Source organism: Typha angustifolia, chromosome 7 (assembly GCF_048772165.1).
Source record: "Typha angustifolia cultivar Huaian chromosome 7, ASM4877216v1, whole genome shotgun sequence".
In the NCBI taxonomy this organism is placed as follows: domain Eukaryota; kingdom Viridiplantae; phylum Streptophyta; class Magnoliopsida; order Poales; family Typhaceae; genus Typha; species Typha angustifolia.
The window spans coordinates 13,300,977-13,327,587 of record NC_133245.1 but is presented as its reverse complement, the minus strand read 5'-3'; the positions used below and the strand labels follow the sequence as shown (position 1 = coordinate 13,327,587).

The 26,611-nt window shown below is 39.1% G+C and overlaps 3 protein-coding genes and 1 pseudogene across 3 annotated transcripts; 2 read left to right on the top strand and 2 right to left on the bottom strand.

The window, feature by feature from the left end:
* Positions 1-432: 432 nt before the first annotated feature.
* Positions 433-4,152, top strand: LOC140763563 (protein unc-13 homolog). The gene is made up of 5 exons (XM_073101811.1): positions 433-1,078; positions 1,217-2,098; positions 2,224-2,682; positions 2,762-2,948; positions 3,045-4,152. The coding sequence occupies exons 1-5, from the start codon at positions 566-568 to the stop codon at positions 3,989-3,991; spliced, it is 2,988 nt and encodes a 995-aa protein (XP_072957912.1). The 5' UTR covers positions 433-565; the 3' UTR covers positions 3,992-4,152.
* Positions 4,153-6,084: 1,932 nt separating this feature from the next.
* LOC140762577 (uncharacterized) lies at positions 6,085-13,885 on the top strand. The gene is made up of 2 exons (XM_073100451.1): positions 6,085-8,235; positions 11,524-13,885. The coding sequence occupies exons 1-2, from the start codon at positions 6,200-6,202 to the stop codon at positions 13,817-13,819; spliced, it is 4,332 nt and encodes a 1,443-aa protein (XP_072956552.1). The 5' UTR covers positions 6,085-6,199; the 3' UTR covers positions 13,820-13,885.
* Positions 13,886-16,829: 2,944 nt separating this feature from the next.
* On the bottom strand, positions 16,830-22,976 carry LOC140763274 (heterogeneous nuclear ribonucleoprotein 1-like). Its single transcript, XM_073101386.1, has 2 exons — positions 22,643-22,976; positions 16,830-18,324 (listed from the first exon to the last, which is right to left on the bottom strand). The coding sequence occupies exons 1-2, from the start codon at positions 22,862-22,864 to the stop codon at positions 17,227-17,229; spliced, it is 1,320 nt and encodes a 439-aa protein (XP_072957487.1). The 5' UTR covers positions 22,865-22,976; the 3' UTR covers positions 16,830-17,226.
* Positions 22,977-23,479: 503 nt separating this feature from the next.
* Positions 23,480-24,953, bottom strand: LOC140763524 (protein NRT1/ PTR FAMILY 5.2-like; annotated as a pseudogene).
* Positions 24,954-26,611: the final 1,658 nt, after the last annotated feature.

Below are 26,611 nucleotides of genomic sequence, written 5' to 3'. Positions count from 1 at the left end.
GCCCACTTAGTATAGGCGTGTAGCCCATTAGTTAAACACATTCTTTGGAGCTATATTTTTTATTGAACCAAGATATTTTCTTGTAATATTCATGCATGCATGACAATTGTTTGTCCTTCTCTTAAACCCTCAGCTGAAGGATTCAGAACCGAGATCGAAAGTGCACAGTTCCGCCTGCGGGACTTCCCTTAAAATTAAAAAAAAAGAAAAGAAAAATGAAAAGCAACCACATTTAGGAATCCTATTCTGTCATGCAATGGCACAGAAATAGTTGCTAAAAAATAGCAAACGTATCTTCCAACTCGATGCCAGGCCCTCAGAGCCACCCCAACCACAAAACGTTCTTGGCTCTCTTTTATTTCTGTTGCAACCCCTACAACGTTGGCGAAGAAACCCAAAGCCAATAGGCTCTCCGTATCTCTTTGCTTCCTCTCTCTCCTCCCTTCCAGTAACCACAGCTAGAATATAGGCACAAACATTTGCCATGACGTGGGAGTTCTTCTCTCCTTCCATCTGACGGGGCCCTTGGCCGTGCCCCGGTCGACCACCGGACCCACCTGGCTGAATGGGGCGTCAGCCTTCTTTCTCCTCAGCTTCCCGGTCGGACACTGAGGCTGACTGCATCATTGAGATCGATTGCCCCTTCGGACAGCTCGACACCCTCGCCCATGTCGATCTCCGCGAGACCGCCTACGAGCTGTTCTTCATTTCTTGCCGCTCGTCTCCCGGTTTTGGGGGCTGTAGGAATGGAGCCCTCAATTCCCATGGGTTTGCGGAGAGCGCCGGTGGTAGTTGCGGTGGTGAAGGGTCACCTACAGGAGGGGGGCCGAGGGGTGGGACCGGGATGATGGTAGTGAATAGCAGGATCAAGAAGGCCCTTGGGTTGAAGACGAGGCGGTCGTCGCCGCCGATGAGGACAATGACCCAGTCGGCGGCGGTTGGTTCTGGGGGCCAAAGCTCTCCAGGGAAGGTGAAGCGGCCGATGACGTCAGCAGAGATCATGAGGCTGCAGATGCGTGTGACTGAGCAGAGCGACAGCCGTCTTCGGAAGACCCTCATGCGCACCCTCGTCGGCCAGGTGAGCCTCTCGTTTCCTACACGCACGCACACGTTCCAAATTATTCTAGAATCTTACATGGTTCCATCGCTTAAATTTGAAATCAATTTGGACCAAACTATCACGGCTTTCTTCAATTCTTCTTGCTTCCATTAACAGACAAGCAGAAGAGCAGAGACCATTATCCTTCCTCTTGAGCTTCTTCGCCAGCTGAAGCCATCTGAATTCAATGACCTACAAGAGTACCACCAATGGCAACGGCGCCAGCTAAAGATCCTCGAAGCAGGGCTTATCTTGCACCCATCAGTCCCCATAGACCGAGCAAAATCTGCTGCACTTTGTTTACGGGATGTCATCCGATCAGGTGACGTCAAGCCCATTGATACCAGCAAGAATTCTGATGCCATGCGCAATTTGTGCAACTCTGTGGTCTCCTTAGCATGGGACACCTCCAACGGTACTCCCACTGATATATGTCATTGGGCTGACGGCTACCCGGTCAATATCCACCTCTATTTAGCACTCCTCCGATCCGTATTCGATCTCCGTGAAGAGACTGTTGTCTTAGATGAGGTCGATGAGCTCCTCGAGCTAATGAAGAAGACATGGTCTACTTTAGGGATCAATAGGATGATACACAACGTTTGCTTCACTTGGGTGTTCTTCCAGCAGTATATCGTCACAGGGCAAGTGGAGCCGGACTTAATCTGTGCTGCCTTAGCAATGCTGGCCGAGGTGGCCAACGACGCAAAGAGAGCTGACCAGGATAGTTGCTACTTCAAGGTCCTCTCTAGTGCCTTAGTTACGATGCATGAATGGGCTGAGAAGAGAATGTTAGATTACCATGAGAGTTTTGATAAGAGCTCAGCGGGCAATTTGGAGAACGTACTCTGTTTGGCTCTCTCCACTGTCAAGATCATCAGTGAAGATGTTGGAAGTGGAGTTGGATTGGTGGAGCTGGACACCAGTGGGATGATTACTTCCTCAGCCAACCGGGTGGAGTACTACATTAATTCTTCAATGAGGAATGCATTTAGCAAGGTACAAAATCTTGCATTTCACTTCTTTAGTACCCTTTTCCCTTACCATGTTATCATGAAGACATCTTCTGTTTTCATTTTCAGAACTCTTTGATTGATTGTCTAACAATGGAATGCCAATTGTAGATACTGGAGAATGGAATGGGCCATGCTGATAGCATGATAATTCAAGTAGAGGAAGATCCTAGCCAAATTCTTGAGCGACTTGCGAGAGACACAGAGCAGTTGGCTCTGTACGAGAAGGAAACATTTAGCCCTGTGCTGAAGCGATGGCACACCGTTCCAGTCGCCTTTGCGGTGGCTTCCCTCCACGACTGCTTCGGTGTCGTATTGAAGCAGTATTTGGTTAAAGTCACCAGTCTTACAAACGAATTGGTTCGCGTCCTCCAATCTGCCGGAACATTAGAGGCCGCCCTCATAGAGATGGTTATTGAGGACTCCGTGAAGTGCGAACATGGCGGGGGAATTGTGACGGAGATGGTCCCTTATGAAGTGGAGTCTATTGTGGTGGGCCTCCTCAAGACATGGATAGAGGAGAGGCTAAGAATCGGGAAGGAGTGCGTGAACAGGGCAAAGGAAACAGAGGTGAGTGCACATTGCTGATACATTTGCCTACAAAAACGATGTTCACTGTTCAACTTCTGAATTCGGCTACATATTTCAGAGCTGGATACCGAGGTCCAAAACAGAGCCATATGCCCAGTCTGCCGTGGATCTAGTGAAGCTAGCCAAAGCGACTGTGGATGAGTTCTTCGAGATCCCAGTGGGAGCCAGAGATGACATGGTTCGAGAACTTGCTGATGGCTGGGAATCCATCTTCCATGACTACACTACCTTTCTTGCAACGTGTGGTATGATCTTGTCCTACAACATTCAAGTCCTCCCTATGATATCTACCAAGACTTAAAAAGATATTCAACTTACGTATGTGTTGTTGTATGTACAAGGGGCCAAGCAGAGCTATATCCCGACCCTCCCTCCCTTGACAAGGTGCAATCAGGAATCAAGATTCATCCGGCTGTGGAAGAGGGCTTTGGCGCCGTTCAGATGGCGTGATCGTTGCCCTCGAAGAGATTCGTCGGTGTACGGCCACAACCCGCGGCCGTCCACGAGCCGCGGCACGCAGCGCCTCTATATCCGCCTCAACACCCTGCACTACCTCCTCTCCCACCTCCACTCCCTTGACAAGTCGCTCTCCTCCCACGGCCCATCCCCCTCCTCCAACCGCCGCCTCGGCCCCGCTAACCACCTCGACCTCGCCCGCTCCACCGTGCAGTCGGCGATCCCATACGTATCGGAAGTGGCGGCCTACCGCCTCATCTTCCTTGACTCCCACCATTCTTTCTACGACGGGCTCTATATCAACGACGTAGCCAACTCGAGGATCCGCCCGGGGCTCCGCAACCTGAAGCAAAACCTCACTCTCCTAGTGACGGTTCTCACCGACCGGGCGCAGCCGCTTGCTGTGAAGGAGGTCATGAAAGCCTCGTTCGACGGGTTCCTCATGGTGCTGCTCGCCGGGGGGAGCGAGAGGGCCTTCGCGAGGGCAGACCACGAGACGATATTGGAAGACTTCAGAAGCCTGAAGCGGGTGTTCTGCATGTGCGGGGAGGGGCTCGTGGCCGAGGAGGTGGTGGAGCGGGAGGCGGAGGTGGTGGAGGGGATAGTGGAGTTGATGGGGGAGGCGACGGAGCAATTGGTGGAGGAGTTCAGCATCGCGGCTTGCGAGGCGAGCGGGCTCGGAGGGGCGGGGGATAAGGTGCCAATGCCGCCGACGACCGGCAGGTGGAGCCGGGCGGAGCCGAACACTATACTGAGGGTGCTGTGTCATCGGAACGATGACACGGCCAACCAGTTCTTGAAGAGGACGTTTCAATTGGCAAAGAGGCGGTAAAAGGAGTTTGGAGTTGGAGGTGCACTACTTAGCAGCAGCAAAAGCGATACATTTGTTTTTTTCCATCCAAAGTAGAGCTAAACATTCTTGCTCTTGTACCAACGTGTTAGAAAGAGATAAAAAGGAAGAGTGGTACTTGGTACTTGGTACTTACTCTCTCATATTTGTGGAGATACAAATCCAATTATTCATTCTTTTTAAATGTCTTCGTGGTCAAATGGGAAAATACTACTAATGGAATGAGTAATTCCACTTCGACCTTGTGAAGTTATACAGACCAATCATTCGACACCTGTGAGGCTGTGAACTTATCAGGCAGGACCAGGCAGGGTTGGCAGAGCTCGAATGGTCAATAGTCCACATTTTTTTGTATGTGCAAATATACCTTAAAGATAGGTACCGAACTGCAAATATGTCATGTTGAACATGTTAACGTGTGTGTGTCTGTGTGTGTGTGTGTGTGTATCCATGTACTTATATCGTGTTCGAGGTGCAGCATGATATCCATCTCTTAATAGAGAATTAAGATAAAATCTTTCCACTTCTAACATGGTATTAGAGGAGTTTCTTAGGTGAATGAATAAGAGAAGAAAAGAACAAAAATAACACAAAAGGGCGAGGAAGAACTAGCCGATTTTATTATGTAGATCACAAGAAGAGTAATACAAGAGAGAAACTAGTCTCAACCAAACTTGAGAACTCATGTCATCCTTTTATTAGATTTCTCACAAATTCTTGTACTATTAAGCTGTGTTTTTTAAGCTTTTTTTGAACCCTATATGCTCTTGTAGAGGATAAACGTGAGAGTCTGAATTATGTCAAATTATATAATACAGATCTTTATTTTATTTCCTGAAGATGATTTTGAAATGAAAGTAGTATCAATAAAAAAAAAAAAGCCTCTTAGTAAGAATCACTAAATAAATTTGAATTAATGTAACAAATTTAGCAAGACCTAGTCTAATTCTTCACTTCGTAACATAGTTGAATGTGTGAGAATTATAGTGCAACACTTCTTTGACACAGCAATTAAGGATGCGTCACGAGAGGACACTTCCCACGTACCGGAGAGACTAATCCAACAGAGAATAGTTAAGGACGTGGGTCCCGTGAAAGAAAGAATTGCACCTCTCTTGAACGGAAAAGATAAAAGGGCGTTCCTCTTGAATGGAAGAGATAAAGGGATTCTACGAGAGCAAGGTTTTAAAATAAAATAGGAATTATTTTTTATTTTTTAAAAATAAAAAAATTGTTTTATTTTGTTAGTTGTTATTAAGGCAAAATTAAATTGAATGTTTTTAAGACATTAAATACATTTTACCCTCCTTTACTTATAACTAAAATTAATTTATTCCCTTATACTTCAAAAGATTTTAAATCAATTCTTATACTTATGACTTAAATAAGATCGTTAGTTTTTCTATTAAATTTAACCAAGTACTATGGTTATTTTAATAATTTGCTGCACTACATCAAAATCTGTATATTTTCTCTAACAAATAAGATAGAAGTATTTTGGTCATTTTTATACCATTCAGTTAAGTTTAATGAAAAAACTAACGACTTTATTTTAGTCATAAGTATAGAAACTGATTTAAGACTTTTTAAAATACAAAGAACAAAATAATTTTGGACATATTCGGTATCTAAAAGTCAACTAATAGAAGGGCCAGCTTGTCGGTTTGCAACGATTGATGCTTAAAATTAAGTAATTGAGGGATTCTGAAGAAAAAGTCTCCGTTAATAAGTGACATATACTAACAGTTACAGGGGGCAAAAAGTACATTTTTCCCGTTTGAAAATATTGAGTACTAAAAGTTAACTGATACGAAGAAATATATATTTTTGCGGACTTGATTGTCAGGTTGACTTCTTCTAACTCTGTTCGTAGAATTAGCTTGGATTTGCTTTAACAAATAGCCTTAAAAGTTTTATAATGGAAAGATCTGCAACTTGTAATTGGATAGGCTGACATCTTTAGGTAGAAAGATTTCCATCCAATAAGACAACGCAACAAACCTAGGAAATAAATTTTAACAACCAGGTTCAGAGAATCTGGAGGCCCTTATACAAGCCATCCAGATTTGAAAACTTCTCATCTGCATCATTTCTTGATCTCTTCTTTCTACATCCATCTTAGACTTAACTTAGAGAAGCCAATTTCGAATTGCCAAAACCTACCATCCGAACATTAATATAACTAGACATATGACCATAATTCAACACCAACCAAATGAGTCCATGATGCAAATCCAACTCCTATCCCTCCTCCTCCTCCTCCTCCTCCTCTCCTCGTTTTCATCTCTACAAACCAACGCAGAAACTGAAGCAGAAGCATTACTTAGATGGAAATCCAGCTTGCGCAATCCAGTCTCTCTCAGCTCATGGTCTCTCACAAACTCCACAAGCCCATGCAATTGGTCCGCCGTCGTCTGCAGCTCAGCCGGCCGCGTCACGGGGCTAGACTTACCGGACTCCGGCATCAACGGCACTCTTGCGGCGCTGGACTTCTCTTCTCTATCTAACCTCACGCATCTCAACCTCAGCGGTAACTACCCATATCTCCAAGGCCCAATTCCTGCATCCATCTCAGCTCTCTCCAGGCTCGTCTCTTTGGATCTCTCAGGCAATTCCTTCAATGGTTCACTACCACGTTCCATAGGGAGCCTTAAGCAACTCATTCACTTAGACCTGCGCAGGAATAGATTGGCAGGGCCAATTCCGGATGAGATTGGCGAATTGACCAACTTGGTGGAGTTGTATCTCTTGGATAACTTATTCACTTCCTCCGTCCCACGTACCGTAGGAAACATGACCAGGCTAAGCGTCTTGAACCTGGCTTCCAACCATCTCACTGGGATTATCCCACAAGAGTTAATCAATTTGGGACTGTTATCCGTCCTTAACTTGAGCGACAACTCCATATCTATCCCAACCCCTTCTTTTATCAGCAATCTTTCGCAACTCAAGTCTCTAGACTTATCCGGGCTCAATCTCACGAGCCCAATGTTAGAATTATTCCTCGATCCTACCGGCCTTAACTCATCCAATATCACCTTGTTCCCTAGCATGGAGTACTTGTTTCTTAGAAACAATTACTTGCATGGCAGCCTACCTCCCTTCTTGTGCAGGATGAACTCCTTGAAAGCTCTCGACTTCTCGAGGAATCGGTTATCCGGAGAACTCCCACCGTGTTGGTGGGACGTGAAGGCCCTCGAGATGATGATCCTGGATTACAACGATCTCTCCGGGCCGGTGCCGGCCGCAAGCGGCGGCATGCCTCCCCTTCTATCTCTGCACTTGGGGAGCAACCGTATCGTCGGGGAATTCCCTTCCATGCTAAAGAGTTGCCATGATTTGGTTGTTCTAGACCTCGGGGAGAACGCATTCTACGGCGAAATCCCAACGTGGATAGGGGAAAGCTTTCCATCGCTCAAGATCCTTCGCCTGCGTTCCAATATGTTCAACGGTAGCATTCCACCACATCTACCACAACTTGGTAAGCTACAACTCTTGGACCTTGCTCATAATAATCTCACAGGAAGAATACCTCCTAGTTTTGGCCACTTTACTTCCATGAGCATAAGGCAACAAGGGGTGAAAATAGATAGCTCCACCTTTACATACATGGAGAGCATCATGATAGTATGGAAAGGGGCAGAGCTGTCATTCCGGCAAAATCTTGCACTTGTTAATGGCATTGACCTATCAAGAAATTCCCTCTCACACGAGATCCCCACAGAGCTAACCAGTCTTTCAGGCTTACTCTTTCTGAACTTGTCAATGAACCATTTAGTTGGTGGGATCCCAGAGAAGATTGGAGAGTTGCAATGGCTAGAATTCCTTGATTTGTCAAGTAACCAGCTCTCAGGTGCAATTCCTCCAAGCATAACTACCTTGACATTCATAAGCTTCTTGAATCTATCCAACAATAACTTGTCAGGAAGAATACCGACGGGAAATCAATTGCAGACACTTGACAACCCATCGAGCTACAGTAACAATGAGGGGCTGTGTGGGCCTCCGTTGACTGAGAAATGTCCAGGTGATGAACCCTCCACTCAGCCACCAGGCGAAATTAATGGTTCTGACGGAACTGATGATAAGATGTGGTCCTTCATATTTGTGGGGTTGGGATTTGCTTTTGGGTTTTGGTTATTCCTGGGCATTTTGTTCTTTAAGGAATCCTGGAGATTGGTGTATGTCCGTTTCATTGATAGTATGCAAGAGGAGGTTTCGAAAAAGTTGAAGAGACTCTGATGATTTTTATATGTAGTCCAGATCACGAAGGCTTGTATCAAACGTTTAGACTTATCTGATGTAAATAGTAAATGAGTAGATTGTTTGTAGCTCTAATTTTGACTGTGAAGAGAGAAGCGTGCTGAAACAATTGCTTTATGTGAAGTACCTGTGTGAACTTTCACTTTGGTTAATATTGATTCATTAAATAAACATTCATGGAGATACGCTGATTCGTATCTAAACGGCATAAATTCAGTTTGATAAGCACAAGGACGTGCATGTTGAAGATTTGACTTAAATTTATATTTCAGTATTTTTCAAAATTGTTGTGTCGGGCATTCGAACGCAAAGTCCAGAGAGCAATTGTATCTGTAGGCGTTCGAACAGGCTATAAGAGGTGTTCGAATGCAAATTCCTGAGAGCACTCGCACTCTGCAGGCGTTCGATCGCCATTCTGCGTTCCGGATTGGTATTCCGAGGGCGTTCAAACTGGCCTGCAGGCGTTTGAATGTCCTGCGGGATTTTCCCAACTTAAATCAGTCCTATAAAGATTGATTTGAGGTTTTAGGGCTTGTATGCTTGAGAGAACATTTATAAGGGCGAGCCACTATTATATTGAGAGTGATTAAAATTGCTAAACTTTTTATAATTGTAAGATTTGCATAGTGAAAAGGATTACTCTGTCTGTGGATGTAGGCACATTGTTGAACTACATAAATTTTGTCTCTCTCTTTCTCTAAATTACTTCTATTTCGTGATTACTTGTATTAGAATATCTAATACGTGACTATGAGTTGATTATTGTTATTCCATCACTATTAACACCATATTAGATTTTTCCCAAACTTATATTGATTTTGCCATTACTATTCCACTTGTAGAATTTGGGGGTGAAAATTTTGCTTCATCTTCTCTCACTCATAACGCATTTAGCTCAACAGTGCAGATGTGGCAATACAACTCGTGAGTGATGTGGTAAGCCATCTTAACCTTAGTGGGGCTGTCAAAGTAATCAAGCTGCTCGAGCTCGATTCAATATTAGGTTAAATCAAGTTCAGGTTGAGTGAGCCGTGCTTAAGGTCCTCGTTGATCGTCGCTCCTAATCTTGTGTCTTTTATCTCTTCTCGTTGGTACTTAGCTTATTTAATTCTTAAATTTTTTGTTAATGATCATGAGTCTTTATGCTAATTATGAGTTAGATAAAGGCACTAGCTCAATCTGATATCTAAGTTAAGCAAGTGAACAGACTCTTCTATGAAATGAATTAAAATAAGTTAAATCATGCATATATAAGATTCTAGAAAAAAATTTATTACATATGAAGTAATTAAACCCATAACTTGTAATATGATTTGATAGGATCTAACCATTTGGCTGCTTTGACCAGCCTCTCATGCTTAAATTAGATTGGACTTGAATTCCTTCAAAGATTGAACTGTCGAACACTACATTTTTATCTCAAAAATAAATGAATCTCCTAAGAGAATGGCAGCGTGATATATGAAAAGGGAGATATAATTCAAATTAAATTGCAGGAAATTATACTCATGAATTCATCAGGTATGCATTAATATCATCAAGTGATGCTAAAGTAAAATAAAGTTTCTTTGACGATTTCAAACTTATTAAATTGGTCTTCAGGACATTGCATCCAAAAGAGTTGCCATTTGGAAGTTGTTGACTGGGTTACTGAAATTTTAGTAGACTTATTAGTGGAGTATACCATTAGCTATGTCGTCGAAGGGAGAGGCATTTTACTATTGGTGACGGTCACCTAGCGAGTCTTCAACTGGGAGACGAGTCTGCTTACCAATTGATAAGAAATCACCTACTATAAGTCTTCAAGTGATTAAATAAAAGCTGGGCTCACGTTAGGCCATAGCCCAACAATTTGAACTTTGAACTACTGGACTAATACTAGTCCAAATTCGATGCAATCTAGATAGACCTCACTAGCCCGGTTTTAATCGGACTATCAATCCGATCGAGTCTGAGATGATAATAGGTAGCATGGGTTAAGCCTTTATCCACTTGGCTCATTTCAATAGCCCATGGATTACTACCCCTGTCTTAGGCCTAATTTGTTATATATGTCTATTTTCATTGTTTTTATTTAGTGAACTGAATATTAATATATAAGTATATTTTTATAAAAAATAACTAAGATATCTTTAATGAAGGCTCATTATGTTCGGCCCAATAAAATATAATATTTGTTAAATTCAGCTCATTATATAATGCTCGGCCTAGGCTTGATATCTCATGAGCTAATAGGTGATAACGAGGTATAGTATTCCAACCTGATCCAGCCCAAGTGATTGATGGGTCGGACTGTGAATAAATATTTAAGCTTGGTTAGTTTAAAAAGTCTGACCTGACTCATCTAATGATCACCTCCGTAGACAACCAAAAAGTTTGGCTCATGAAAGATGCTAAGGCTTGGGAGTTGGGACAAGGAGGCTAGGGTTTGCAAAACATTTTCCCCTTAGGGATTTTCTCTATCAACATTGATGCTAGTAGCTTTTAATAAAGTGAAGTGTAAAGTAAAGTTTTAAATTAACTAAATTTAATAAAATATTTTCTTTCTTTTTAAAGAAGGAAAGTCCAAGTGAAGAAGCAGGATTTTTTTGTCGGTACAAATCAAAAGTAGAGAAGTATCGAACACTCTCTAAACCATGGGAAACCAACACATTAGTGGAGATAAATAAATGCTAGAAGAGAAAGACAAAGAGAAAGATGCAGGGAGAAAGAGAAACATGCCATACTTTAAAAAAGAAAAGAAAAGAAAAGAAAAGAATGAGAAAGATGTCCACTAATAAAGCTCACCTAATTCTAAATTGACGCAGGAGGACTTGGATTTAACGAGTCTATGCCAATGATTCCCTTGAAGCCATTCACTAGAATTGACTCATTGAATTGTTATGCTAGAAGACTAGGAGTTCATCCTAAACTTGTAGGATTTGTCTACAGTTCAAGTATTGTTATAGATATATAAATGACTTAAATATTCATTTTCGATCGAGTTGACAGGGACCTGATTTATGTCTTAGGGGGTGTTAGTACTGAGACTGTGATGTGATAATCAATTTAACTTGTGTCAAGAATAAAATTAAAATTAAATTAAAAAATAATAAAATTAATATATTATTATTTAATTATTTATTGAGGACTGAATTATAATTAAAAAAATAAAATTATTTTAATGTTTAGTCCCTAAACCCAAAACAAAGAGGGGTTTAAAGTTTTTATCCTGAAAAACAACTTGGAACTAAAGCTCATTTAGTTCCAAGTTGGCAGGAGAGGACTTGGAGTCAACTAGTCAATGGCAATTTTAAGGCTAAACTTGACTTGGAGTCAATCTATTACCCATGGCAGTGGCAGTGGCAGTGGCAGGAATTATATAAGCAGAAGCGTAGTGAGTATCGTTCATTTCCCACAAATTATATATCAATGGAGCAAATACACTTCCACTCTCTCTACCTCAACCTTAACCTTCCACTACTCACCCTCCTCTTCCTCCTCTCCTCTTTGGGAACCAATGGAGAAACTGAAGCACAAGCCCTTTTGATATGGAAGAATAAGTTGAGCAATTCTAGCTCTCTTCACTCATGGTCCCTCACCAACTCGACAAGCCCATGCAACTGGTTTGGTGTCGTCTGCCACCTCGTTGACAACGTTGTGGGGCTTAACTTATCTTCTTCCCAACTCAACGGCACCCTTGATGAATTGCACTTCTCTTCTCTACCTAACCTCACCAAACTTGATCTCAGTTTCAATTGTCTTTATGGACCTATTCCAGAAGAGATTGGAAGTTTGAGCAATTTGGTGAAATTGTACCTCTCGGGGAACAATTTCACTGGATCGATTCCTCGTGCAATTGGGCTTCTCAAGAGCCTTACTGAGTTGAACTTATACTCCAACAATTTAGAGGGTGGAATTCCTCCGGAGATAGGAAACGTGACCGAGTTGAATGATCTAAACCTCGCTTACAACTGCCTGACTAGAGAGATTCCACAAGAGCTAAGCGGATTGATTTCATTAACTTACCTAAACTTGAGTGGCAATAGCATAGTAGGATCCTTTCCTTCTTTTATTGGTAACCTTTCCAAACTTAAGTTGCTCGATTTGTCTGGACTCAGGCTCACCGGCCAAATACTAGACATGTTCTGTGTTTTGAGTTCCTTGGAACTCCTCGACTTATCAAACAATCGGTTATCAGGAGAGCTTCCTCAATGTTGGTGGAATATGAATCTTCTCCGCTTCATGAATTTGGAAAATAATAATTTTTCTGGGAGGATCCAAAATTCAACGAGCACTACCAACCATTCTCTTCAATCACTGCACTTGGGTAACAATAGTTTTACAGGAGGGTTTCCTCCGGTACTAATATCCTGTAAAAATTTGGTTGTTTTAGACCTTGGGGAGAATATGTTCTATGGCAAGATCCCAACATGGATAGGCAACAACCTTCAACTACTCAAAATCCTTCGATTACGATCCAATATGTTCAATGGTACCATTCCTCTACAACTATCGCATCTTAGTAACCTACAACTTTTGGACCTTGCAAACAATAATCTTACAGGAAGCATACCTCACAGCTTCAAGAATCTTAGTTCCATGGCCAAAAGACTACAGACCGTTGGAAAAGACTACTTTACTACTCCAAGTAACGGTTCAATTCATTGTTGCTATCGAGATTGTTATCGTAATACACATTATTCCTCTCAAGCTTCACTTAATACTCAAAGTGGAGGAGGTTATTGTGATGTCATAGGTGAGAGTTATGATCATTCTATTCAAAAAGGAGCTTGTAGTCCAAGTTCTTGTCAACAAAGAGGAGGTTCTTGTGATGTTTTAGGGGCTGGAGTTTCGAGTTATGTGGCTGATCCTTGTGGTAAAGAAGAAGCTTGTAGTCCAAGTTATTGTCAAATTCAAAATCATCCTCTTAGCTATAGAGAGAGCATTCGAATAATATGGAAGGGGGAACAATATTCATTCGAAAACATACTTGCACTCATGATGGGCATCGACTTATCTTGTAATCTTCTATCTGGTGAGATTCCTGCTGAGTTAACAAACCTTTCAGGTTTGGTTTTTCTAAACTTATCAACAAATCATCTAACCGGTGAAATCCCAATGTTGATTGGCCAGTTGAAATGGTTAGAATCTCTTGATTTGTCGAACAACCAGCTCTCTGGTATAATTCCTGATGGTATCTCTAACTTGACAACTCTTGATACCTTAAATCTATCAAACAACAACCTACGGGGAAGAATACCATCAGGAAGTCAACTGCAAACCTTCAGCAACCTAAGCTACATTGGTAACGATGAACTTTGTGGCTCTCCATTGACTAAGAGTTGTTCACCTGATGCAGCTTCTACTCTACCATCAAGTAAAGCCAACGGAAGTGGCCATGGAGATGACATGATCTGGATCTATGCCTTTACTGTGCTGGGATTTATTTTTGGGTTTTGGTTATTTTTTGGGGTTTTGTTTTTCAAAAAATCATGGAGATTTTTATATATTTCCTTCATTGATAACATGCAAGTCAAGATCTCAGAAAAATTGAAGATCATGTAACTTCGCTTCAGTCAGTCATATGTTTTGAGTTTCCACAAATAATGCATGAATTAATCTTGTATCTCAGGACTCTTTTCATTTTTTTTTATCATTTCTCTGAAATATAAAACAATTAATTTTAACTCCCAGGTTGAGTGTTCCATAATCTAACAAGAAGAAGAAAATTATAAGGACTACTTGCACTCAGTAAACCATTTAGATCGCCATACAATATATTGAAATGAAAATTCCCAAGTAGATATTAATTGAAATGCTGTAATAAAAATGCCAACTTTCATCTTCTGCCAAAGATAACTTGAGACATGACATATCGTAGATTGACATTAATAGCAACATAACAATGTGGCAATAATCTTAATTGTCTAATAATAAGTTAATAACCTCATCAAAATGTTTTAAGCTACACAGCCATAACTCATAAGCATGAGCTACTGCTCTAATGCCGCATCTCAGGCAAGTCATATATGGATCATAAGATATCAACTAAAGTTTGCAAACACTTTATGATTAAAATCAAATGTTATCAACTATCATTTGCATCAAGTATTGAAACCATCGATAAAACAGATGAATTATTCCTGAATTACATTCTTTTCCAGCGATGAAATGAAAGCAGGCCATATATCAATGGTTCCACCATGCAACCAGCTCCAAGAAACCCCTCAGTATAATTTTCAGTTGTGTGACAGTATCAGAAGTTAACAAAAAACTACGGATGGACATAGAAACTATTAGCTACCACATACCACCTCCCAATGCAACAGTAACTCCATCTGAAAATTGGGACTGTTAAATTTCTGAGCCAAGTGGAATGCGTACTAATGGCAACAAGAATATTATCCATCACATTTTGAAGCATTCAACAGTTATCAAGTTAATGTCGTGTGACACCAGTTGAATTAGCTCAATGCATTTATCTATGTTAGCTACTAATTATTACATGTGAAACAATTGCATGCAAAAACACTAACATGTCTAGCCTTATCAAGTGCTTAACTAAATGTTCCGTGGTTCACATAATGCAAGTAAAACATCTTATTATCACATATTAATGGTAATATGTCCACCAATATGTAGAGAAGAAGTTTAAGTCAAAACATCTTTACACCTTATTAATGGCCAAAGGATGAAAAGCTTCTATATAGTTTCTTAAACTAAATGAGCACCAATAACATAACAATAATCCCAAATATCAAATACAAATAAGAGAAATGTTTAGAATGAGCTATTCCAGCTTTTAACCAAGAGGAAAGCAAGAAAATTAACATCTCCAAATCATAACAAACTTAAGCCTATAGACAAAAATTGCAACATTTAAAAGTTAAGAATGCACAAGCTGCTATTGGATGTAGGGATATGCTCCTCGTAATAGCTACTTATTATAAGGGAAGATAGTCTACTATTGAATTACTAATAGATTCGAGCATTCTAACCATGGTTTGAACTTTCGTCCGAAATCAAAAGGTTTTGCCCGCAACCGTGGGAAACCATCACATATTAGTGGAGAGTAATTATGCTAAAAGAGAGTGAGAAAGATGCAGAAAGAAACACAAAGAACGACGCCGTACTTTAAGGAAAAAAAGTAAAGAAAGAAAGATGCCATACTTAAAAAGAAAAAGAAAAGAAAGAGAGATATATGCCCACTAAAGGCTAAAGCTCACATAATTCCAAGTTGACGCAGGAGGACTTGGAGTCAACTTGTCTATGCTCGTGTTGGACTTGATGTCATTCAGTAGAATGGATTCATCAAGTGATTTCCAGTCTAAACATATACCTGATTCTATCGATGATTGGTACCTTAGAGTGGTTAGAATCCCTTGATTTGTCAAAGAATCGACTCCCCGGTACAATTCCTCCTAGTATTTCTAGCTTAACGAAGCTTGTTATCTTAATTCTATCGAGCAACAACTTAAGAGAAAGAATACCATTAGGAAGTCAATTGCAAACATTTGACAACTTAAGCTAGATTGGTAATGATAGACTATGTGGGCCTCCCTTGACCAACGATTGTTCAGCCCATGCAACCATAGAGTAAAGGCAATGAAAATGGAGACATGATATGGATCTATTTCTCTGTTGCATTTGGATTTGTTTTTGGGTTTTGGCTATATTTTGGGGTCCTATTTTTTAAGAAATCATGGAGATTTGCATATATTTCATTCTGAAAATTATGTAATGCTTACCTTAGGATCAGTCATCTGTTGGAATATCTACATGGAATGAAAGGATTGATCATGTATCATGACTTTTTATGCTTCTGTTTTATGTTTGATGTTTGTTTCTTGGAAAGAGAAAGAAGAAGAAACTTCGAATAATTTTTTATTATAACATTATTGTAACTTGTATGTAAGGGGGTGGCAATGAATCGACCACGAGTTACTTGGGCTTTGCCCCAATTCGAGCCAATTCGTGTTCGGCTCAGTTAGCTTAACGGCTTAAATCTAGCTCATTTAGAATTCTATTAAGTCTATTCACTTAACAAATAATCAAAACAAGTTAGATGCTTTCGAATTCAAAAATTATAACATTGTGATATTATGGAGAAATTTTAAAAAAAACAATAGCTAATTTAATTGAGAACTAATAGCAATCCAACTGTTAGATTACTTATTAATTTATTATATACATAAAATTGAGCTATATCGAACCAAAATATAAGCAAGCTAATGCCTTACTCGTGTTCGGCTAGTTTATATTTCGAGCTTAAATTTTGGCTTGTGTGCAGTCATTTAGTAAATGAGTAAGTCAATTTTGAACAAAATTTTAAATAGTTTAAGGAGCTTAAGTTATCACGAACTCGAACTACAAGCTAGATTGACAGCCATACTTGTATGTTTAGACACCTTTTGGTCTTGATTATCTAGGTTTAGACAACTTTTAGTCTTGATTACCTCGACGTCCATCTTTAGGCAACTTTTAATCCATGCCAGCGAGCAAGTGCCCTAATTATGACTTTGACGTTTAGGTTCTAAACTATCTTTTAATCTGACATAAAATATTGATGAGATGGTAAATTTCCTCAAATTTTCATCTCAAATATCAAATACAAACAAGAGAAATGTTTAGAATGAGCTGCTCTAGCTTTTAAACTAGAGGAAAAGCAAGACAATTAGCATCTCCAAATCATAACAAATTTAAGCCTACAGACAAAAATGTCATCATTTAAAACTTAAGAACGCACAAGGAGTTATTGGATGTAGGGATGCTCCTCATAATAGCTACTTATTATTATAGGGGAAGATAATCTACTATTAAACTACCAAGAGATTCGAGCATTCCAACCAGTCCAAGCATCTGTTTTTAGTCAGCAACATATCATCCCCCTTGATATGTAAGAAGCTTAATATATAGGAAATACTTGAGCAACGACTTCTAATATCCACCTTCTGTCCCCATAACAACTGCTACTAAGTCTGCCTGGTTTGTGCACCACTGAAGCCTCCACCATAGCTAGCTGACCCACCAGGAGGTCCACTTCCTTGACTAGTTCCATAACCTCCAACCTGAGAAGGATCAGACCTCCATGCATCTGGATAACCAGAATTCCCTCTCCCATCACCATAGCCACCACCCATGTAGCCAGAACCAGCACCGAGTTCTCCTTGCTCAGCAGCAGGATTGCTAGCACTACCGCCTCGGCCTCCAATGGCCCCATATCCACCCTGACTACCAAACGATCCTTCTACTCCACCATACCCTCCATACTCATAACTCTGATTCCCATATCCAGTGCTTGCATTGGGAGACTGACCAGTAGCTGCAGCAGGGGAATTCCATGTAGCAGATGCTCCATAAGCTGGATTTGAACCGTAGCTTCCAGAGCCATAAGCAGACGGAGCTTGATTACTCCAAGGACTTCTAACTGCACCTGGAGGAGCACTTGTATAACCTGTAGAAGGAACATTTGGATTTCCATAAGCTCCAGCAGGTCCACCATAACCAGGATTAGAACCATTATAGCCCCCAAAATTATAGCCTCCATAACCAATGCCATTGTTTGTACCATATCCATACCCAGGTGTACCATAAGTTGGATAACCACCACCAGCTGCCTGTGCCTGCATATACCTATTGGAATCAACTCTACCATCATAATTGCTTGTATTGACAGTAGAACCAGTATTAGTGTGGTAGGATCCACCACCGCTCATTTGGTTTGCTTCTCTTGGGAGGGCACGCTTAACCTCCACAACTTTGCCAATAATATCATGGAAGGTCTTCTGTAGCACATGATCAACTGCATCCTCCGAATCAAAAGAAATAAATCCAAATCCTCGGGGACGCTGAGTGCTTTGGTCATACATGATAACAACATCAGTTACGTTTCCGTAGTTCTCAAAGTACTGACGGAATCCCTCTTCAGTTAAAGTGGGTGGAAGCCCACCTACAAATATCTTTTTTGTCCTAAAGTTACCACCACTACTACCAGAGCTTCTCCCAACAATGGGGTTCATAGCCTTCGCAGTCTGTTGTTCCTCTCTTGACAGAGCCCTTTTTGCTTCCACCTGGAAATTTGAACAGCAATTTTAAGAGACAAAGTTCATGCCATCTCTCCAGGTAACGAGGGTATATCTCTAACAGAAGAGAGGAAAGTAAAGCAAAGAAAAGCCTAAAATTTCATCCTACTATGTACTGAGCCATTTGAAAAGTATATAACCATCTGGAAGATGGTAAAATAACTTATAAGTACAAATGAAGTCCATCTTAATGGCTTAGGTAAAGTTTGGTCTATCATAAACTCAAGTGCAATATGCATCACATCTACCAAGAGAAATCTCTACGGATGCATAATATGCAAGTGAACAAGTAGCAGAAGTCATTTAAAACAAGATAATATTCTTATACCAAGAAGTCATTATAATATCAAATTGAACTAGGCACCATAAGAAAGATAAGGAGAGTGCAGACACCATGTTATCGTAGTCCAAAGTCAAACAAGTCATTTATAAATTATATGCAATAGATTAAAGAAAATAGTAATGTAGAAAATGAAAAGGAATAACAACTGTAGAAATAAATTTAACTCTACAAGTCAATTTTCTTTCAATATTTATAAATAGTTGATTTTTAGTTGGAGATTTCAATGTATACTTTGCAACCTTTTTGAGTTTTGAAGTCCTATTTGGAGGCAAAAATATTAACAAAGCCATAAAATCATCGTACAGAAGTTGAAAGGTTCAAGATCCCACAGATGAAACATTTATGCTACTGATAAGTAAGATTTCCTTACATAGCAAGGTAAGAGTGTAATACACAGGAAGATGGGGTAGTTGCAAATGAGATATGCAGTATTACTTTTAGTACGCAAAAAATTTAACAATCTGGGAGAAAGAACTGAATCATATGATCATGTCCATTGGGTGAACATAGCTTGTAATCAATGAAGCTAAAGTTATATAAAGTTCAGTTATACTTAGCATTTTTGTCTCGCTCCACTGGACAATGGAAGTTTAGATCCACTGGAGCTGGAATTAATTTGGGCTCATCCCCCTAAGTCTTGGACTTGGACCAATGTAACTAATAAATAGAAGTTTATGTAGAGGCAAATATTTTAATCAAAGCCCTAAGATCATTGTGTGGATATTGAAAGTCCCTCCGGGTAGCAACAACCAAGATTTCAAAACTCATTATCGGAATCGAGATCGGCCATTAGGAAAAACAATACGTATCGACCATATCGAATTGGACTATTTTTTAATCATATAAATTTTAAATATTATTTAAAATATAAGAAATTTTTAAAAATTTAGAAAAATGATAAAAAATGATAATTATTTATAAATGAAGTCTAAAAACTAAAAATTACATTAAATTATTCAAAACTTTAATAAATATTGAATTGATTCTCCCTTCTCTTTCTCCTTCTCTCTCTTTTTCTCCCTTTCTCTATTAATGCCAAGGCAAATTTATTTTTTTCTAATTTTCCTTCTTCTCTCTACCTCTCTCTCTTATTGCCATAAGGCAAATTTTATATTTTTATTTCTTCTCTCCCTCCTCTCTCTCTCTTTCTCTCTCTCTCTCTCTCTCTCTCTCTCTCTCTTATTGTCGTTTTCTCTAATTTTTTTATTTCTTCTTTCTAAGTTTTCTTTCCCTCTCTCTCTTCACTCTCTCTCTTATCTTTCTATCTCTCTTTGTTACTGTAGCAAATTGAAGAAGAGAGAGAGATAGTCGGAGAAAGAGATTGGAGAAAAGAAAGAGAGGAAGAAGAAGAAAGGGAGACGCTAGAGAGAGATAATAGAGAAAAATGTGAGAGATGGAGCACCGGTGAAATAAAAAAAAAAATTGAGACAGAAGAGAGGTGGAGTGAGAGAAGAGAGAGGGAGAGCCCATATCGGATATCTGCCGATCTGGCCGATTTGCTTATATCTAGCTGACTATGGATTGAGATCTGCCGAAACTTGGAACCATGTTAACAACCTTGGTTTAAGGATGTTTAGTTCCTATTATTAGGGATCTATGGAATGAACTTTGTTTAATTTCAAGCAATGGATTGATATCTTTTCTTCCACTCTATAGAATTATCTTCTTCCTTTTATAATTTCTTCTTCTTAGAATAATTTTTTTGTATTAAGACACGGCTTTCAACCATTACAGTACTTTTCACTACCACAGTTAGTCTTCTGAATTCTGATATATCCTACCTTAAAGCTCTGGATGCTCAAGTTTACAAAATATAGCATCAGATAAAATCAATCTTACACCAGCAGAATGAGTAATATGGAGGTAAAATAGTATCATGACTTTTAGTATTTTACAGGAGTTAAATGGGAGGTATATTTGCATCTATTAGATAATATAAGTTGCTTCCAAAACCTGTCTGTCACAACACATAGTGGAGAAATTCAAGCCCTATAGTATAACATTGTGCTTTCAAATAGAGTTTAGTTTGTAAGGCCACTGATGAACAGAAACTTTCCAGAAATGAATGGTTTTCACTCTAATACTACTTAATACAATCTATGGATGGAAAGAATCAAATAATTCATATTGTTGAAAGCTTAGCCTTTTGTCAAAAAAAAAAAATATATTGTTGAAAGATCAAAGATTGTGCACAAGAAAAAACAAAATTTTCATGAGAAAACTAGAATTGGATAAGGTAATATCACATAATGGATTTTCTTTGTGATTAATTAAATAACCCATATTGATTAAAATATGCAGGTGCCCTATACAGACAAACCATTTCATGCAACCACTCCTTGGACAACCCCATCAATTGTTGATTGTTTTCACTTATAACTCAAGGACAACCTTTATGCTAAGAAAGCAAATTATTGCCATTGTTAATCTTGTAGTGGACAAAAGAGTGACCAATATTTCACATCCAAAAGGTCTAAAAACTATAGCATTCTTCCCTATCTTAAACCACCAAATTATCAGTGGTAAACTGGAGCCTATTTCTACCTGTGAGATAGAAATATCTATCAAGGTCACACAAAGCAATTAATTTCCAGGCTATCTTGTCATTCCTGAATCACTCTCCATAATGCCTAGTACTTCATAAAGCAGACCAAGTTGACATCTAGCGTATCAAAAAAAAATTATTATGATAAATTCCAATGATAAGATCTTTCTTCTGCAGAAAAAGGTCATGGTGCCACCCCGGCTGCGCTATTTGTTTTGGCCACTTTAGAAAGACGAGCATAATGAATAAAATCTCAAAAAAAAATTGGTGCCACCCAGTCTCCTTTTGTTCACATTTTTTTTCAGATAGAAATTATCTAATATATCCTACTAAATTTACACAGAAATTTACGTGACGCAATATAGGTTTATGAGATGAGCCAAGTTTGGCAATACACTTCTAGCAATAACATGTAAATGATCAGCTTTTATTCAAGCAATACACTTCTATCTATCTCATAAAGAGCTTGAAAGGCAGTTTAGTACACCTACAATCTCAGAGAAAAATTATTTATGAAATCTGTCTCATTAACCAACTAAAATCTAGATTCTGAATCATCTTACAGTAAATGAAGGCAGGATTTTTCTAATTCTATTTCATACTGGTTCTGTTATTGCAATTGTAAAACTCATACTTACCAATTTTTTTCTCTAGTACATTTCACTTGCAAAATTCATAGCAAATATCTGCCAAAAAGATGGAACATTCAGAACCAGTACGTTTCTGTGTTAAAGAAAAGATCTTTCTAAAGAATCAGAAAAGACCATTGTAAGCTCAAACATTTCATGTCATTCTGAAAGTAGGCATTTCACAACACAACTTTAATGTCAATACTAGTTTCACACCTTCATAAGTCAAAAGGAATGCAGTGTCACTCATACTGTATAATACTAATAATACCAAACATTGAAACTAAAATAAACAAATTCTTTGATCCTCAACAACAAGCAATAAGCAAAAGAACAAGGATTATAAGTTAAAAACCGGCGTCAAAATAGAATGGTAGCAACAAAAAGGTTTAAGAACCTATAACAAAGAATCAAACAACTAAAGACCCATAAGAGTGTTCATCAATATCGCAAAGACGATCACAATGAGAACAGCTACCATAGAAAGGTACAGAAAAAAAAAATCAATGCATCCTACAATCACGATGCCTCTAAATCCGAAAAAAGATGTTGTCAAAAGCACAGATTTCAATTATCAAGCCAGAAAAGAATGATATGACAATTCCTACACTATCACAAACGGATAATTCTTCTCTGCAAATATCAAAATAACAACAATTGTACAAACCTTATGTCTTAACAAAACCCCCATGAACCCAAATCATAGAACACCCAAAACCCAAAATAAAAAAATAAAAGAGTCGAAGAAGCAACTTAATAAGGTCAAAATTCACACGCGACCACACTCACCATCCTGTCGTCGATGGTGTGGCGGTCCTGGAGGACCCGATCGAGGACGGCGGGATCCGCGAAGACGATGAATCCGAAGCCCCTCGGCCTTGCCGTGAGCTTATCCTTCATGATAACCGCCTGCAATACCTCCCCATAGCTTCCGAAGTAATCCCGGAGCTTATCCTCCGTAGTTTCCCAAGATATTCCCCCGATAAATAACTTCCCCTGATCCGAGTCCATCTCGCTTTATCCCTTCTCGCTATCTCTCTTCGCTCCTTCCTCCAGATATGGAGATCGAGATGTCCAACGAAGGCGACGAAGAGAACAAGAGGAGGAATACGAGAAGAGGAGATATAAGTAGGATAAATTCTTTATATATTTTAATGATGTAGGGTTTTAGTAAGGGATTGTGGGAGAAACATTTCATGTTGTGGATCCGGATCCGATACAATAATGGTTTTGGATATTACTGTATCTGATCCTAAAATGGTTCGTTATATTCTTAGATATACCTACGTGTTTTTCTCCCTTTATTCTGGTATATATAAGCCTATATTTTGAATAAATTCGTACAAAATAATTTTTGATTTTATATGATCATCTTCGTATGTTTCATTATACATAATAGCTATCAAAATTTTTAATCATGTGACATATAATTGGATTTAATTGGTTCTTCAAAGTAAAACTAAAAACTTTTTTAATTTTTAAAATAATAAGATTGAAGTCTTATATGCATTTTTTATATAAATTATGCATATTTTATTATCAAAAGTTGTGCATCCAGTCAAAAATAAAACACACTTAATTTAAAAGCTTCATAACAAAAATAAAAATAAAAAATAGAGACTTCTTTTCAGGATATAATCTAAATTCGACTCTGAAGTGATCTTTCTCAGCCATTTTCAGATTGGGTGCTGTTTAAATTTCAAATTCTATTTAGATTTAGAATTCAACTAACAGTATCTCTGTTCAGAAAGAGATACGAAGATCTAAAATGTAAGAGTCTTAAACAGTATCTCTGTTCACAACTAGGACTGGTAACATCTTCATCATTTGCTTCGTTTCTTCGACCTGGGTCACCGAGCAAAGCATCCAAGGAGCATTCGCGCCACGCTTCACCGAAGCCTTGTCGAGAAACCTGCAAGTTTAAAGATGAATTGCTCATCTGGATAAAAGGCTTCATATTTGAAGTGTGAAATCATAGTGGTGTATAAGATTGCACCTTAATGAAGGGGTATGGTCTATTCTTAACCTCCCATTCTTTGCATAGTATTCCACATCTAGCTCATTGAGTTCCTTGAAGTCATTAGGAAGAGGAACTCTCCATTTGCTAATGGCAGCAACTAGTACTCTTGCAATTGTTGTCAGTGGACTTCCTGATGGCACCTTGTGCCTATAATATGGTGTTCCAACTAAGAAGACTAAGATAGATATGAGAAGCCCAAACGTTGGAATCCCGTGACCGACGCCCCAACCGACATTGTCCTGGATGTAGATGATCAAGGTGTTGGCGAAGAGAGTGCCAAAGAAGAAGCTGAACATCCACCAGTTGAAAAAGGAGAGCTTCTGAGCTCTCTCGTTGGGCTCATAGTCATCGAATTGGTCTGCGCCCATCGTCGAAATGTTCGGCTTCGTCCCTCCAGTCCCCACTGCAATTATATACAATGAGCAGTAGAATATGCCTACTTGGAATGGCGTCGCATGGCTGTTGCAATCGGCGGATTGCGGTGGACTACATGTAGGAGGCCTCAGTGAGGAGAGTGAGACAGTAAAGCTTAGCATGCTCATGCCCTGTTCATCTTTACTCTTTTAGATTTGATAACTATGCAGATGATAATAAAAGGGTTGATACGAAGGCAAGTTTGATACCATTAGATAGATTGCAGAGGCGATAATGAACGTCCGATATCGACCGAGATACGCATCAGCTATGTATGCACCTAGAATTGGTGTAAGCCATACAGTTCCAACCCAATTGGTGACATTGTTTGATGAAGACACTGTTCCCTCGTGAAGCTTGTCAGTCAGATATAGGACGAGGTTTGACCGTTTGATGCAATTCCATAGTAAGCCATCCTCTCAAACATTTCATAGCCTGCAAAATTCCACAAAAGCTATCTATGATTTAATATTGCTGTATAAATTACAAAGCGATTGATGACTTTCTTTTCTCTCCATTGTTATGATTTATTGACTCACCTACAATGAAAGAACATGCAGTCCATCTCCCTCCTTTAGATCGGAGGAAGGGACGCCCTTTGAGATCGACAGAGCCATCCTTGGTAGTTTCCTCCTCAGGCCTGATACCTTTCTCTGCCACTGCCATATGCTACTGTAAAGGGAGGTGGGAATGCAGTGTGGATGCTTCTCTTTTAGTGAAGTTTGACATGTTTCTTTGCAGTCAATACTTTTGGCATTCTCTTTCTTTCCTATTGTTCAAGCTCTTCACTAGGCATCATAATAAGACAATAAGGTCAGCATCAAAACTAGTACAAGCACCTTGGTGCATCCTGGGCCATAAATTCAAGGAGAAGAGCCATGACTTCAATTGCCAACTTTCTTGGGGTTCTCTGTGGATGGACATTGGACACATTTGGCCGCTTCTCGACCTCGATGTAATCGCCCTTAAATTCCTTTGTTATAAAAGAGATTACTCAAACATAGGGATTGCGACGTAAAGGATGGCGAAAACGATGGATATAATTACATTTTCTGAGAGCAGAGTGTAAATGTGTAAGCATGCATAAAACTTCCTAGTAGGGGTTCTAAATCCGAGCTCGAGGTTTAAACGATCCTAAATCAAGCGGAGTTTAATTGAAGCCTAATTCAAGCTCAAGCCTTAAACAATCTCAATTCAAGCCTAAATCAAATTAAGCTTAATCAAGCCAGTTGGCTCAACCTTGATTTAAGCTTGAATTGAATAATACTCGAATAAAATTGGAAGAACCGATTAAATCAATTGTAAGAGTATAAGAGATATTATGAACCATTAAATCAAAATTTATTAGTCTCAAACTATAAGTCATATATATTAGTATAATATAGAAATAATTTGAGTCTAGTCAAGTTCAAGGAGCTAATAGAGAAGATCATTAAGCCTGATCTACTCAAAGCCAACTCGGACCGATAGCCCGACCCACTATGTCCTACTATGGCCCAGCCCATTATACATATCTATTACCTATAGTTTTTCAGATCAACATCGAATATTTAATAAATTAGATATAAATGTATAAATATGTTCTAATAAATGATAACTAAAATATCTTTGTAGAGGATCATTATACTTAGCTTAATAAAAATGTAATATTTTTAAGGGGCTATAGTATATTAGGGTACTCTTTAATTTCATTTGTAGTAAAAAGGTATATTTGTCACACTAGCTAAATCCATTGAATTGAAGAAACTGAAGCAAATGGCATGACTAGGAGCACAAATATATAAACATATTTATGGATTGCTTGTGTCTAATAATTTCTTAGCAATGTATACTGGGGGAATTTGTAAATAACACCATACATTCTTCTGTTTATGGTTTTGACCCTACATTATACTAAATATGCGTTCAAAAACACCCAAATACTCATTTGTAGAAACCCAAAATAGTAACTATATAAACATAGTCATTACATGATCTTTAACTTTCCAAAGATCTTGTCATGCATTTCATTGATAATGTTAAAGTATGCAAACCTCCAGGACTTCTTAAAGAGTAGAAATCCAATGGACAACCAAAATCCAAAAAAAAACACATCCCAATGCGAAAGAAATAAACCCATATCATCCCATCTTTGCTGTCATTTTGCTTGCCTTAATTTGCTTGATGGTTGAACAGCAGGCACTTCACTTGAGCAATTCATGGTCAAAGGAGGCCCACAGAGTCCATCCCCTTTGAGGTAGCTCAGGTTATTTAAGGTCTGCAGTTGAGATCCTGATGGTATTCTAATTCTTCCCCACAAGTTATTGCTTTATACATTCAAAATA